The sequence below is a fragment of the Neolamprologus brichardi genome, chromosome 5 (genome assembly GCF_056152115.1).
Source record: "Neolamprologus brichardi isolate AB-2024 chromosome 5, ASM5615211v1, whole genome shotgun sequence".
Classification (NCBI taxonomy): domain Eukaryota; kingdom Metazoa; phylum Chordata; class Actinopteri; order Cichliformes; family Cichlidae; genus Neolamprologus; species Neolamprologus brichardi.
Window position 1 is genome coordinate 32,608,392 of NC_142108.1, and position 16,156 is coordinate 32,624,547.

Below are 16,156 nucleotides of genomic sequence, written 5' to 3' on the forward strand. Positions count from 1 at the left end.
CTCAGGACACGATGGCGAAACGAAACACTGTCATCGGCACGCCGTTCTGGATGGCTCCAGAAGTCATACAGGAGATCGGATATAACTGTGTGGCAGATATCTGGTCTCTGGGAATTACAGCTATAGAAATGGCGGAGGGCAAGCCACCCTACGCCGACATACACCCAATGAGGGTATGGATCATGTTATAGTCCACTGTAGAAAGTAGGGGTGGAGCCGAAGCCGAACACGGTATTCGGAAAGGCACAAATATCGTGTTTTTTACGAATACTTATTTTGAACAAATACTTGAAAAAATATTTGTATTCGGGAACAAGAAAAACTTTATATCAAAAAGCTGAGTTTCCTTATGAGACCGCAGTGCATGACCGGATGAGTGAGTGGAAGAGGTGACTGACAGAGAGGCTCGGCTGAGTGAAAAAAGGCTGAACTGCATCATTATTTTGTTGAATATATTTCTTTGTACCTTAACTGGGTTCCGGAGGCAGTTTATAACTTTTGCGAAGATCGAGAGATTATTCCATTACGCTGCATTACTGACGACTGCAGTCAGTGCTGTCAATGGTAACTTTAACTCGTGTTCGCTCTGTTTACTAGGGGTGCAACGATACTCGTATCGATATTGAACCGTTTGATACAGTGCTTTCAGTTCGGTACGCATATGTATCGAACAATACAACATTTTTCATTTATTTTATCAACTTTCCTTCTGACGATGCTGTCTGTGTTGAGCGCTCAGTGGATCTGCGCTCGACAGTGCAGCCTAGGCGGAGTAGTCGAACGCAGATCCACCGAGCGCAGGGCAAGCTAGCGAGACAGAAGTTAAGCTCTCGTTGCAACATGGCAAATTGAACCTCCCCCACCCTCATTCAGATCTGGCCTTTGGAACTATTTTGGTTTTCATGTGAAGTATGACCCTGAAGGTAAGCGCGTCATGGACTAAAGTAAAACAGTATGTTGGATGTGCCACGCAATGCTCAATTACATTGGTGGGAACTAGTGCGTTAGCGCAGTTAGCTCGTTAACATGTTGACGCTGTCCAGCCCCACGCATGGGGCGATCCACGGTAGCTCGTTAACGGAGATTTGCCGTTTTGTGGCGTTAACGTCATTTCAGATTAACGCTGACAGCACTAGTGGGAACACAACGAATATGACTGCACATTTACTCCAACATCATCCTCGTGCAAAGACAAGTGGAAGCAGACAAAAACAACAAGCACGCATGCTACAAACTTTACCCGAGTCATTTAGACAGCCGTTAGCACATGATTCTCCTTATGGGGACCTGATATGTTTAATATGCTGCTGAGAATATAGCCCAGAAGAAGCGTATAGTGGAGCTTTTATTTTGGAAAGAGCCATTTCTCTGTAATAAACTCTCTTTTCCAAAGATGAGGGATTTCTCGATCAGATAGATTAATTTTTTCATTACTTTGTTGTTTCAGCAACATTAAATTTAAAAACTGTACTTTTGAGTTAAAATATATATTTATAATTTTAATAAATGACAAATTAAAAAGGCCTGAACATTTTTTGTATCGAAAAAATATCGAACCGTGACACCAAAGTATCGAACCGAACCGAACCGTGAATTTTGTGTATCGTTGCACCCCTACTGTTTACGTAGCTCTGTTAGCTCGGTCATTTAAAAATAGGCTGTTGACAGAGTAACATTAAAGTTTGGTTTAAAAGGTTAAAACGATGCTTTGTGTAGTTGTGTCAAATTGTATGCACTTGTGGGAGTTATATGATACGTTTAAGTTCCTCTGTCTTTTGCAGACAGCAAGATGTAGACTATACCTAATTAACCTTAGCATAGCTTCCCGTCACGCATGAACTTAGCTGAAACTCCCCACATGGATTTGGGCAACAAAATAGAAAAGAGTGTTGCTGCTGCTGAGCCACCTCCTGGTCCTCCACCAGCCAAAACAACTTGATCAAGTTCTGTGTGGAAGCATTCAGTCAGTGCTGCAGATGAAACCAAAGTGATATGTAATGTGTGCAAAAGTCAAATCAGCAGAGGCAGACATATCAAACATCTGTCAACATCTGTTATGCGTAATCACATGCACTTAAAGCTTCCTCTCCTGGTACTGTCTGCCAACCACAAGCACCAATTCATCATCACAGCCATGTTCTGCCCCTGCAAGTCAGTTTCGCTGTCTGTTCAGTCTCCTCCAACAGGACGGGTGGTGGTGGGTTCATAATGGTCATAATGGTATTTTATCAGTTGTTGGTTTGACCACTGATGAGGCAATGGCTGTTATGTTATTTTCTTGTTACATGTTCATTGCTGGATTTATGGAAAAACATCAACTAATATTTCACATCCATAATGATTATAAAGGATATAATTAAAGAATACTTGCACTATTACGTTAATTAAAAGTGTAACGCAAAAAAAATGTTTTTTTACGCTATTTTGAATTTTACTCAAATACAAATACAAGTACAAATACTTTCCCCCCCTCAACAAATACAGATACAAATACCAGCTGCTTTCTACATCTTTAGTAGAAAGCAGTGCAAGTGTGTTTGCACTGTGTGTGTAAGCCCAGAAAGTGTTAGTATGTAAATAATAACAGCTGTGTGTGTGTGTAAGAGAAGACAAAGAGAGGAAACGAAGGAGTGTGACATGAATTACTGTATTTAGCTGAACAGTGATGATTAGCTGGTTTCGCCTTCAGTGTGCTGAACTGTTTCCTCTTCCAGGCCATCTTCATGATTCCCACAAACCCTCCCCCAACCTTTCGGAACCCGGATCTGTGGTCTCCGGGCTTCCGGGACTTTGTCAGCCAGTGTTTAGTGAAGAACCCAGAAAACAGAGCTACGGCCACACAGCTGTTACAGGTGACGAAACAATCCTGTAACTGACAACAGATCGAGTGTCGTGGATGACCGTGTGATCAGAAAACATTCAAACCTTTAGATATCTTTAAATTAGATTTTTACTTATTAAAGCCACACTATGTAAATGAGGTAATAACTATTAAACAATTTTGTGCTCATTTTTTAATCTGTTTATTATTGTTATTTCTGTTTTATTGTGTGACCTGCTCTTTAACTTTTTCAAATCAAATGTATTTTTATTTTTAATTTTTACATTTTTTTGATTTGACTTTTGAATTTTTTTTTTTTACATTAATGAGCTTTATTTTTTTTGATATTGTCTTTTAGTGAACAGCTTCACTTAATTAACCATTCATTTTATTTTGTTTTGTTGCTGGCTGGAATTTCAGTTTAATATATCATATTATAGTAGTATTTTTTACATAATAGTAGTATTTGCTGTAATATTTGCTATTGTGGTCATGCTTTAGCTTTCATGGATCAATTCTAATTGTAACTAATGTCAAAACCCATAAACGTTTGGTTTGAGCGTTACGTGTCTTTCTCCTCTACAGCATCCGTTTATTAAATCGGCCAAGCCCAATTCCATCCTCAGAGCTTTGATCACGGACGCCATGGAGATCAAACTGAAGAGACAGGAGGAAGAACAAAGAGAGCAGGATGCAGACGACGATGAGAATTCGGTACAGACTCAGCCCTTAAATATCAATAGGATAGCATTTACAGCTTTTAAGTTACTGCAACTAAAGAAGGCGTTAACTTACCAGTGTTTTTGTAGTTGACGAGCTTTTGATTTCTGACTTTCCAAAGCTAAACACAGACTCATATTTACAAACATGTCCTTTCTGGATGTTGTAACTGCCGTTGGAGAGCATTAAATCACGCTGTCCTCTGCCTCTGTGTTTCAGGACGAAGATGAGGTTGACCAGGGGACGATGGTTCGGGCAGGCACGGGTGACTCAGGAACCATCCGGGCTGCCGGTTCTTTAGGAAGTTCTCTTGGAAGCAGCGCAGGAACAATGATTGAACACGATGACACGGGAACCTTGCAGTCGCAGCTGGGCACCATGGTCATCAACTCTAATGATGACGAGGACGATGATGATGACGAAGATGCTGGCACTATGAAAAGTAAGTCCCTCTAAACACATGAAATGCGCGTTGAAGTGATCGATGAGGGCTGCAAAATCAACTAAATTCTGGCCTTAAAGTTAACTTTATACAAAGTGTAGTAGTAGTAGTAGTATAATAGTAGTAGTATAGTAGTAGTATAGTAATAGTAGTAGTAGTATAATAATGGTAGTAGTAGTATAATAGTAGTAGTAGTAGTAGTAGTATAGTAGTAGTATAATAGTAGTATAATAGTAGTAGAAGTAGTAGTAGTATAATAGTAGTAGTATAGTAGTAGTAGTAGTATAGTAGTATAATAGTAGTATAATAGTAGTAGAAGTAGTAGTAGTAGTATAATAGTAGTAGAAGTAGTAGTATAATAGTAGTATAATAGTAGTAGAAGTAGTAGTATAATAGTAGTATAATAGTAGTAGAAGTAGTAGTAGTATAATAGTAGTAGTATAGTAGTAGTAGTAGTATAGTAGTATAATAGTAGTATAATAGTAGTAGAAGTAGTAGTAGTAGTATAATAGTAGTAGAAGTAGTAGTATAATAGTAGTATAATAGTAGTAGAAGTAGTAGTAGTATAATAGTAGTAGTAGTAGTAGTATAGTAGTAGTAGTATAATAGTAGTATAGTAGTAGTAGTATAGTAGTAGTAGTAGTATAATAATTGTATAATAGTAGTAGAAGTAGTAGTATAATAGTAGTAGTAGTAGTAGTAGTATAATAGTAGTAGAAGTAGTAGTATAATAGTAGTATAATAGTAGTAGAAGTAGTAGTAGTAGTATAATAGTAGTAGTAGTAGTAGTATAGTAGTAGTAGTATAATAGTAGTATAGTAGTAGTAGTATAGTAGTAGTAGTAGTATAATAATTGTATAATAGTAGTAGAAGTAGTAGTATAATAGTAGTAGTAGTAGTAGTAGTAGTAGTATAATAGTAGTAGTAGTAGTAGTAGTATAATAGTAGTAGTAGTAGTAGTAGTATAATAGTAGTAGTATAGTAGTAGTAGTATAATAGTAGTAGAAGTAGTAGTAGTATAATAGTAGTAGAAGTAGTAGTAGTATAATAGTAGTAGTATAATAGTAGTAGAAGTAGTAGTAGTATAATAGTAGTATAATAGTAGTAGAAGTAGTAGTAGTAGTAGTATAGTAGTAGTAGTATAATAGTAGTAGAAGTAGTAGTAGTATAATAGTAGTAGAAGTAGTAGTATAATAGTAGTATAATAGTAGTATAATAGTAGTAGTAGTAGTAGTAGTAGTAGTATAGTAGTAGTAGTATAATAGTAGTAGTATAGTAGTAGTAGTAGTAGTATAATAATTGTATAATAGTAGTAGAAGTAGTAGTAGTATAATAGTAGTAGAAGTAGTAGTAGTATAATAGTAGTAGTAGTAGTGTTGCTTCTCTGTGATCTTTGGCTTTGTATCGAGGAGCTGTTGTCTCGCTGGTCGTCTCGCTGCAGAATGAATTAGAGATTAGTCGAGTGACTTCTCAGAGCTGAAATCTAAATATTTAAAGTGTTTGCTCTGCTCTGTACACCTCAGTGTGTTTTTAGCTACAGTGAAATGTGCTCGTACATTTGTGGAGCTGTGCCTGATAAATGCAGTGATAAATTAGCTCTCAGTTTACTGGAAAACATGTGGAGGAACCAGATGATGACATGCTTTGGCATTATTTTTAAACAGACAGGCACAGTGTCTCGTCATCCCTCTCTTTCATGCACTCAGGGTTAGAATAAGAAGATCGAGACATTCAGAACCGTGTTCATGGACATGCACTGTGTGATATTCTGCCTCTGTGACAGGCCAGCGGGATTATGACAGAGAATTGAGTGAGCTGAACTAGGTGTGCAAACAAAACCGAAATAAAAACAGAGATTTTAATGGCCACTTACAAAACTAAAGAAAATAAGCCTGAGCTTTGGTGCATGTTTACTGACACTGGGATATCTATCAGACAAATACCACACAGTATAACTGAACCAACAATGAAACTAATAATGCCTTCATGTTTATGCATTGTTCTGCAGAACATGCAAAATGCTTGAAATTGAAACAAAACAATTCAAAGGCTGGAATGACTGCAGGTTAATCGGTGCAACGCAGTCATTTTTTAGCCATCATATCCAAAGATGCAGCTGTAGTGTTTAATTTGTCCACGAGGGGGCAGACTGTGCCCGAGCTGTGAGCCGACAGGTTCACTGTGTTGTGTGTGTTGGTGTTACTGAGGATGTTTCCTCCAGAGGCTTGAACTCTCGTACCACAGTGACTTTCCTCCTAATTCTGGGTGTGTCTGTTGATTCCTAAATTACAAGCACGAACTTGCTGCTGGTGAACTCGGGCAGGATGCGTGTCAGCAGAGTTTGTTCCATGTTTGATTTATACATCAGTGATTTTTTCTAATGGCTCAGTGTGTGTGATGTCAGCAGCAGTGATGTCCTGAACACTAACACTTTGTCACGTGTGATTCTGGGTAATGTAGTTCTGCTTTATTTCTTGTCTTTTTATATAACCTGTGAGAATATATGAGAGACACGTGGCGCTCAGATAACCACGAGTGGAAGTAGAAGAATTATGTAGTGCGATTCTTGGCAGTTGGCCCACCTCTGCATCCAGAGAGCCAATCAACAGCCAGTTGTGTGGCTGCAGGAGAGGTTTTATTACAGCTTCAGCTGTGTGGTGGCAGGTATATCTATTGTTTTATTGGGCCAGTCAATGTAGGTAAATGTATTTATATTTTATTCCCGGCAATCTATTCAGAATATATTTTAGCTTCCTGTTTGTGCAGTCCTCTGGTGGGAGGAGGCATGGACATTAATCATGTGGATGCTCTGGATTGATCTGTTTAGGCGAAATTATGTGAAGCTGCGTGTTTAATAAATCACAAATTTTTCTCTTCTTGTCTGATTTGACAGCTGATTCTGTTTGTTTTTGTTTCAGTTACCTTTGAAGTAAACCTTAAGCCATTCAAGCATTGCCTGTGCGCTCCCCCAAAAGCTTTGCTGTAACCTTTAATTAACTAACCTGAGGGACCAGACTCAGTTCACCTGAGAGAAACAAAACCAGAGGGCAAAGAGTTAGAACAAAAAGATGAATAAGATCAGACCTGCTGGAGTGTCTTTCAGGGATGTGTTGGTGCTGCGTCGGTCTGTTGGCGTCTGTCGACTGTGTGGGAGCTGAAGCGTTGGCTGTATTTGGTGCTTTGGAACAGATTCTCAATAAGAGTTGGACTGAGTTGATCAGTGCTGGCGGTCTGTGGGCGTGTTTTATGTTTGTTTTTATACGCAAAGAATTAACCCAGCGAGACACTGAGCACGCTGACGCTCGACGTGTGCGTGAGTGTATATTTGCTTTAGCTCTGCGTGACTCCAGTAATGTGCAGCCAGAATACGCTCTGATGAAAATAAAGCTACTGTGGAAGTTCGTGGGCAAATATCACAACTCCTACACTTCATCTAATGAGAGTTACTTTCAAACCAGGGGAGCCACATTTACTACCACTGACACAAACTGGCAGCATTCAGGTGCTCACTGGACCAGTTTGCAATTCTCCAGCGCCCTGATCTGAGTAATCTGGAACCGCCATCTGTGGAGAAATTTTTAGATTCAGATATACTCACATGAGCAACATACAACCCAAAGGCCAAAGCTAGTCTGTGAGCCATCTAAGTCCAGACTCTGACCTCCTACAATAGGAAAAGAAATAAAAGGCAGTGTGATGTTGATGGATCTCAGGTTAAATGACTTTAATAGTTTTTATTTTTTGCATTTCACTGCTCTATAAAAGCCCAAACTCACTTACAGCAACTCATCTCTATCATCTCAGCTCATGTCAAAAGCAAAGACGACTACCAAATTAACATGATTTGTTTGCAAGAGTTAATGTGTGCAGTCGTGTCACAACAAGGAGGTCTTTGGTTTGAATCCCCCGGCCTGTCGTGGGCCTGTATACCTGCATGGGGACTCTGACTTCCCCCCCACTGTCATGCATGTTGGTGTTTCTAAATTGTCCGTAGGTGTGAATGAAATTGGCCTCCAGGTGGAAGAAAATGGATGGATGAATAAAAGCGAGGGGCTGTTTGTGCAGAGAGTTTAACTGAAGTTCAAAAGGGAAATAGATTTTTACTGCTGGTATTTTTGCACAAGCTTCTCAAGAAACTGGAACTGCTCTGACTGCCAACCACACGTAGTTACAGAAATAAACTGTCTATATTTGACCCACACAGTAACTGCATGGTTGGCTGTTTCATCATAAACAACACTGTCCACCACGTGCTGTTTACTATGACTTCAGAAGTCGACTTCCAGGTGTAATTTGAATTATTTTGAGGGATTAACTGTTGAAGACTTAGTAGGGCTGTGTGATATGACCAAAATCTCATATCCCGATATAAGAATTCTATCGTCCTGATAACGATATAAATCACAAAAATGTAACATTTTCTGTAAATTCTGTGAATCTCGGGCAGCTCGACTTGCGGGAAGTGTTTCCAGCTGCGCGTCATGTAGCTGGAGTCGAGTGTTTTAACCGATGCATGAAACTACACATTTTTAGACATAAGTTGTAACGGCCGCCGTTTTCTTTGTGAGTATTTATTACACGGCGTGCTGCGGGGAAAAGCCTGTTCTAACGTTTGAGTCTAAGGTTTATTTTTTCTAGCACCTGACGGCTCCTTTTGCTTCTCATCCGTAAATAATCTGCTGTTTCACGTGATTCCGTTTATTTTGAAAAGTCTCAACAGGATCTTGAGTTTTATTGTGAAAGGTCTATGTGGAACATAAACAAGCGGACACGCGATGCTGTTACCGTCGTTGTTGCTAACGACAACGCATAAAAACAAGCCCTTGTCCGTCTGTAGTGTGGTTATATTAAATATAAGAGAAAGAGAGAAGTTTAAGAAATGAATATAGCCACTACAGTGACCATCAAAATGATGAAAAAATATTGCCGTAAACAGTTTATTTTGCGACACCACGAAACAAACGATAGCGTAAAATGAAACAATAGACGTTTTTATATCGTCATCCGATATATATCGTTATATCGAACAGCCCTAAGACTTAGAGTAACAGTAACAGTCACTGTTAATGCAAGACACCACACATATGAGACCTCATGAGCACAGAAGACGTGAACACGCAGTCGTCCTGCAGACGTACAGACGTACACTGCCACAACGCCACTGTGAATTTATTGAGTCTCCATCACACATGCTCATAACCACACACACACACACACACACACACACACACACACACACTCAAAGTCTCCGGTCAGACGTCCTGATATCAGGTTAGTATGGATCTCCACAGGCAGCGGTTTAAACTGCATTAACACTGGAACATTTCGAATTCATAATTACATTACAACTCCAGTGTCCTTCAGTTGTGTGTTTGTGTGTGTGTGCGCGCGAGATGTGTGCGGGTGTCTGTGTGTGTCCCAAACTAATGACTGTGGTCTGATGCTGAAGGGGCCCTGAAGATCAAGATGAGATATTAGATCAGTTATTGATCCTCCCTAATGCTGCTGAAAAATAAAAAGAATTTTAATTTGCAGCGATTAGCCCTTAACTGTGTCTGACTAGAATCCGGATTAGAAACTCATCTCCTGAAAACTGGACGGGACAGAAAACCTCGTAGAGCTTCAGCCAGATCTACATTTAAATGGATAAACGGGTAGAAATATTGCAATTTTTACGATCTAACTGGACAAAATGTGACCCAGAAGAGGATTTTGTCTGGACCAAGGTCACACAAATTGTATAATATTGAGATAAAATGATAAAGCCAAAGGTGAGATTCACCGAGCCGTTTTATTGTTCTGCAGAGACACTTTTCTGTCCATTATTCACACGGTAACTGAGGAGCAGGAGGAGACGTTATTTCAGAGGAGATTGTGTTTCAGATGTGATCAGACACTGAATTAGTGCATTAATCCCTGGCACTCATCTTGTAAGTGGTGATTATGGACACATCTGTACTAGAGATGGCACGATACCACTTTTTTATGTCCGATACCAACATCATAAATTTGGATATCTGCCGATACCGATATGAATCTGATATAGTGTTTTTTTTAATCAATAAAACGTTTTTTTTAATATCTTGCTGCTTTTTGTATAACTTTATACTCAAGTTTAAATAAATAACAACACTAAAGCTATTCTGTTAAACCTGTATGTAAAAAATACACTGCGCCCAAAATATTTCATAGTTCAGCAACACTGATCAAACTAATAAAGTTAAACCTGCACCATCCTCCCTATTCTGGTATTTTAAAGAGTACTTAGCGTAAATATTAAGCAACCTAACTAATAGGGTTGCAAACTCCCAGCAAAAAAAAATAGGGAACCACCCTCCACCTCATGATGCTTAATCGACGTAATCAAATTTAATTTGATGCAGTGTGGAAAAAAATGCACAAAAATAAATTCTTTTTCAAGAATAATTAAATAGATTCAACATCTTTCTTCAACAGAATTGCAGACTGCACAGATGGTTCCTTCCCAAAGGAAAAAGTACTATAGCTTACTAGGGTATATTAGACTTAACAGTTACTATATACAGTAATGGACTTCTACACATTTTACATAAGATTAAAACTTTGGGTGTAAGAGTCAGATAATTATTTATTAAAAGCTCGACATTTTAAATGAGAATAAGAAAGAAAAGTATGTCTTTGTGCCCCCTTTTAAAAATAAGAAATTAGAAATAATATTAAATAAATTCTAACAACAGATTATCAAGCTTAAACGTGCTGCTGTTGTTCAGCCGCTGGTTTCCTCTTTCTGGTGCAAAGTGAGACAAAAACAAAGAAGAGAGACGGACTTGCGACAGAAAAGCCGATCAGCTGATCATTGATCAGCTTCATGATTGAAGTAGCAGCAGGAGAGAGAGAGAGAGAGAGAGAGAGAGAGGCAGTCGCTCCATATATCTGTTGTTAAGCTTAAGGTGGGAATGCTTTACAAACATTCAGAGATGAACTTACACACTTGCTTTACTTCTCTCTGGGAAAACTTCCTCGGAGACGAAATGCTGGTTTGGTAGCGAGGCTACAAATACACACAGCCGCTCTATCACGTGATGCATACTGCTGCGACGTGCTGCGGTTATGAGCAGAGTTACGCCGTGTAGCAAGTTTTGTGAGGTGCTTTTTTGATATTTAACGGATCGGATTACATTTTTTATTTCTCTCCGATATCCGATCCAGTAATTTGAGTCAGTATCGGACCGATACCGATACGTAATATCGGATCGGTCCATCTCTAATCTGTACACATAAAACCTCCCTGTTTTAGGAGCTCTTTGCAGGACCATCGATATTCGAAGTAGATTTAGTTGACAGACATTTCAATAAATTCCTCCCAAGTCTGCACTACAATACAGGCAGAGATGATGTTGACTTTAAATTAGCAGGTTGGAGGAGGCGTGCAAGTGCAACGCATTTATTGCAACTAATATTCTGACCACAGGCTCTGATGTTATGTCAGAAAGTCACCTTAATCTCCTTTGATATTTCTTAATGAGACAAGTATGAAGCTATAAAGATGTAGTCTGCACTCTTCGACCATAGCGCAGAGACACAAAATGGGAACATGTGAGAAGTTCTGACATTGGTCTCTTTCCCTCTGTCTCTCATGCAAACATGCAGAGTGTCTGGCAGTGTGATCTGAGACCGATTCAGGCTTCCATTTGTCGTCTGAAGTGGATGTAGTCTGCGCCATTCAATTATTTAAATAGAGTTTTCTAACTCTGAGCTGTGACAGTGTTCTCTAATGTCTCTAACATTTTCTAATATAGCAACTCACAGCCATCACACAGTAAATTCTGTACTCTTAAGTAGGGCAGTGCATTTTCCTCCACCTTCTCTTTACGGATCCTCGTTAAAAAGACAGAAGAGCTTTTTAAACCTGCTCATCTCTCACAGCTCTTTATGTTATTAAAGTTTAATTTTGTTGTGGAAAGTTGTAGAACGCACTTCCTTGGCTTTAAATTGAAACTGTATTTTCCTAAACTTGTAGGTTAAAGACTGCAGCCTTAGCTGTTAATTCTAATGATCCAACACCGCAAAACATGGATATATGTGACATATGTCCATACGGATCGCTGCAGAAGGTGTTTGTGATGCTGGTTTCTTCTCCTAAACAAAAGCTTCTGTTAACTGTTGGCATGCTCAGACTTGATGGCATGAAACTGTAGAAAAGCATATTGTCTGTAGGCTGATATGAATTTCATATGGATGGAATAGGAAAACAGTATTTGAGTAATGAGCTTTTGGTGATCGCTCTGACCTTTATCAGTCCCTGTAATCATCATCCATTTGCACAACCCTAATGTGACATGTTTTAGATATGCAAAAGGTTTCAAACTTGAGCATAAACTTGTCTGAGGTTATTAACCCTTTAAGACCTACCATAGAACCAAGTCCGCCAGAGCTTATATTATATGTTTACATGCTGTGGAGCCATTTTTGGGAGCATTTCAAGTTGATATACATCAATACAACCATTACAGCCTAAATTGTAATAATATGTCTGCATTAAGTCCATAGTAATTACATAAATTGCAAAAAAGTGCAATAAACAACAAAAAAATTGAAAATCGTTTTTGTTTTTTTAACATATATTTCTAGTTAGAGAAATTTAAGAGGCTTATCCCTCAAAACTGTAAATACAAAAAAGTTGCACAAAATAGTTTCCCACCACAGGAAATTTATTGTCTTTATAGTTTTATTTTTGAAATACACCAATTTTTATACACTGCAGGAAAAACAAAAATAAATATTATAATGCAAATTTGCAAAAAAGCAGCATATGCATCAAAATAAACTATTTCCAGCAGTGCAATATGAGTCCTAAGCATCCCAGAAACGACACAGAAAGTCATAAAGTCAAACATAACTTTTAAAAACACCAGTATATGCTCATGAGGCCTTGATGGTAAAAAAAAACTACATTTCCACAAAATGACGTCACTTCCGGTTTCGGGCAGGTCATGGCGAACATGCGATAGTTCGCGCTGATGGACGTAGGAAGTGTTATGAACAGCTGATCGGATCGGCAAAGCCTGTTTCTGGAATATTATGTTTTTGTTGCTGCAAGTGCTTTTTTTGCAGTTTTTGCAAAGCTATATGTGGAAGGAAACTGTGACCGAGGACAAGCTGATGGCATAAGATGTAAGGACAACTCCTCCGGTTTCATATGCAAAAAGAATTATTGCGCTAGCTTACGTGGTTGCAGAGCTACCGGGATTTAAAAATAGTTACGCAAAACGGAGCGTGCCCACTCTGACTGGTTAAGGGTTAAGTTTACTGGTTTTGAACAGGCGTGTCACTTCCCCAAAGAAAAGGGACACAGGCAGACAGAACTCCCAAGTCATTGGAGACAAAAAACAGAAAAGCTGAGAGTAGTTACAGTAAGCTACAGAGCCTAATTGTATTCCAATGCTGAATTGTGACCTGGTGCCTTCTTGTAATTTTCTTTACATACAAGTAAGCAGATTTAGAAAAGAAACTTTGGGTTGTCTGTAAAGGTTCTCAGTCATCCAGATCATCATAGTCTAAGAAAAAAGCGTCTGGACTTCTTTAAGTTTCTTGAAGACGTTTCATCCGAGAAGTTTCTTCAGTACTGAGAGCGTCTGGTGGAGAGTCCCAGATTGGGAGTGTCCCCAATAGGGTCATGGACCCCCTATTGATCCTCTACTTAACGAGTCACTCTCAGCCAAGGTTTTGGGTGAACCCATAGCGAGACCTCGCCACACCCTGTTATCTGATTTACTGTCAAACGGCCCAGGATGAGCAATAGACCATTGTTTGTTTGTTTTTAATGCATAGAATCCAGGAAATAAAGTCGCTTAAAATAACCTGTGAATGTCACCAGCCCACCTGCTCGAGGTGTCCTCCCAGGTGCGCAGCTAAAACCTACATCCCAGCAAGTTTCTTGAAATCCAAGTTCTAATAAAACCAAATTTTTTACTTTAAACCGTTAAACTTATACAAAGTTCTACAAAAATAAAAAGCAGGCCACTATTTATACTTTTTAATTCAAAGCAAACGCCACCATGTCGACTTCCTGCAGTGATGCGACTGCAGTGATGATGTAATTGGTCAGAAAAGACCCAGCAGACAGCAAAGCAGATCAGTGGCAGAGCAGAGAGGACAGAATAATGGGCTTGTCAGTGGGTGACAAACAGTAATGGCAGAATGCTTTTCTTCTACTCTTTTATTTTTGTCTTTTTGGTACAGGCCTCATCAGCTGAGGGCAGTCAGGCTGCCTCTCCAAGCCGCTTAGTGTCTGTGCAGCAGTTAGATTTAACGTCTCAATCAGCTGCTCAATTGGTATGAAATATTCTGGTGGCTGCTGCTTCTAGTAAAGGGGAAAAGAGATCAGAGTGTCCCCATTTTTCCCCCCGCTGCAGTCTACAGCATCTGCTGCCAGAAAGTAGAAAATAAATGGAAGATCTAAATGTCACAAGAATCTTTTCATTAAAGGTGATGGACGTGTGGAGTCTGGGTGCGGCGGCGCTGGTCAAATTAATTACTCACAAAGCCAGCCATGACTTTTGCTGTCGCTCAGCTCTCGTTATAAGTTTCCTGTGTCTGCTGAACAAACAAATATGAGAGAAAATTGACTTGCAGGCTGAGAAAGATCAAATAAAAGAATTCATTAACTTTTATCTCTACATTTGACTCTTCATATTACTTTCATTATGCATAAACTTTATATTTTACTGTTGTTTCAACTGTTAACAAAATTATTTTCCAAATATGGGATAATTAAAGTAAATCTTCTTGTTTTGCTGCCAGTGTCGTCATCAGTTGAATCAATTATTGATGTTTCTCTCAGTCATTTAAAAGGCTGTGATGTGGATCACAGTGTGGGTCAGGTTAGGTGTGAGTATCTCCTCAAAAAAAGTGGTTTAGTTAAAGTGTAAGGGTAATGGGTGTTATAAAACATTCAAACATGGACAGCTGCATAAAAGATGGACCACAGATCAAGTGTTTGGTTTGATTTTTGTTTTTCTCGTCTCCAGCTGCAGTTTTGAAAGTGAAAAATCGTGTTTGAAAACCTCACATATAAATACTCGCAGTCTAACACTTACCCTCGTCATGTCTATGTGGTTTTTCGGGAGTTTGCTGTTTTAAGCTTAAGTTGAGTGAGCGTTTGAATGGAATTACACATCTGAGAGATAACCTGAAGATGTTTGGGAAAACAGACTTTTCCTAACACAGTAACTGGGAATGTCTTGATGCATTCTCAATCATCCAGGAAAGTAAATCTCCAAAAAGTTGATTCTGTTCATCTGGATGTAGCGTTTTGTGGGAGAAACGTTTCGTCACTCATCCAAGTGACGTCTTCAGTGGACGTTTCTCCCACAAAACGCTACATCCAGATGAACAGAATCAACTTTTTGGAGAGTAACTGGGAATTAGGGCTGTTCGATATAACGATATATATCGGATGACGATATAAAAACGTCTATCGTTTCATTTTACGCTATCGTTTGTTTCGTGGTGTCACAAAATAAACTGTTTACGGCAATATTTTTTCATCATCTTGATGGTCACTGTAGTGGCTATATTAATTTCTTAGTTCTCTCTTTCTCTTATATTTAATATAACCACACTACAGACAGACAAGCGCTTGTTTTTATGCGTTGTCATTAGCAACAACGACGGTAAAACCATCGCGTGTCCGCTTGTTTATGTTCCACAAACCTTTCACAATAAAGCTCAAGATCCTGTTGAGACTTTTCAAAATAAACTGAATCACGTGAAAGAGCAGATTATTTACGGATGAGAAGCAAAAAGAGCCGCCAGGTGGTAAAAAAATAAACCTTAGACTCAAACGTTAGAACAGGCTTTTCCCCGCAGCACGCCGTGTAATAAATACTCACAAAGAAAATGGCGGCTGTTACAACCTATGTCTAAAAATGTATCGTTTCATGCTTCAGTTAAAACACTCGACTGTAGGTCCATGACACCCAGCTGGAAACACTTCACGCAAGTCGAGCTGAGATTCACAGAATTTACTGAAAATGTTACATCTTTGTGATTTATATCGTTATCGGACGTCTTAATATCGGGATATGAGATTTTGGTCATATCGCACAGCCCTACTGGGAATAATCTTTTTGTTTACTTACAATAAAGATCGTCATGTTTTAGTAATTGCAGAGGCATTTCTCCCCCCGTCA

General features: G+C 39.0%; 1 protein-coding gene across 1 annotated transcript in view; it reads left to right on the forward strand.

Moving 5' to 3' along the window:
• Window positions 1-16,156, forward strand: part of LOC102784214 (serine/threonine-protein kinase 4-like) — a 51,773-nt gene that overhangs the window by 13,954 nt on the left and 21,663 nt on the right. Inside the window, exons 6-9 of the mRNA XM_087841094.1 lie at window positions 6-173; window positions 2,715-2,852; window positions 3,407-3,535; window positions 3,761-3,983. Coding sequence (XP_087697220.1) covers window positions 6-173; window positions 2,715-2,852; window positions 3,407-3,535; window positions 3,761-3,983 — 658 coding nt within the window. The remainder of the gene's footprint in view (window positions 1-5; window positions 174-2,714; window positions 2,853-3,406; window positions 3,536-3,760; window positions 3,984-16,156) is intronic.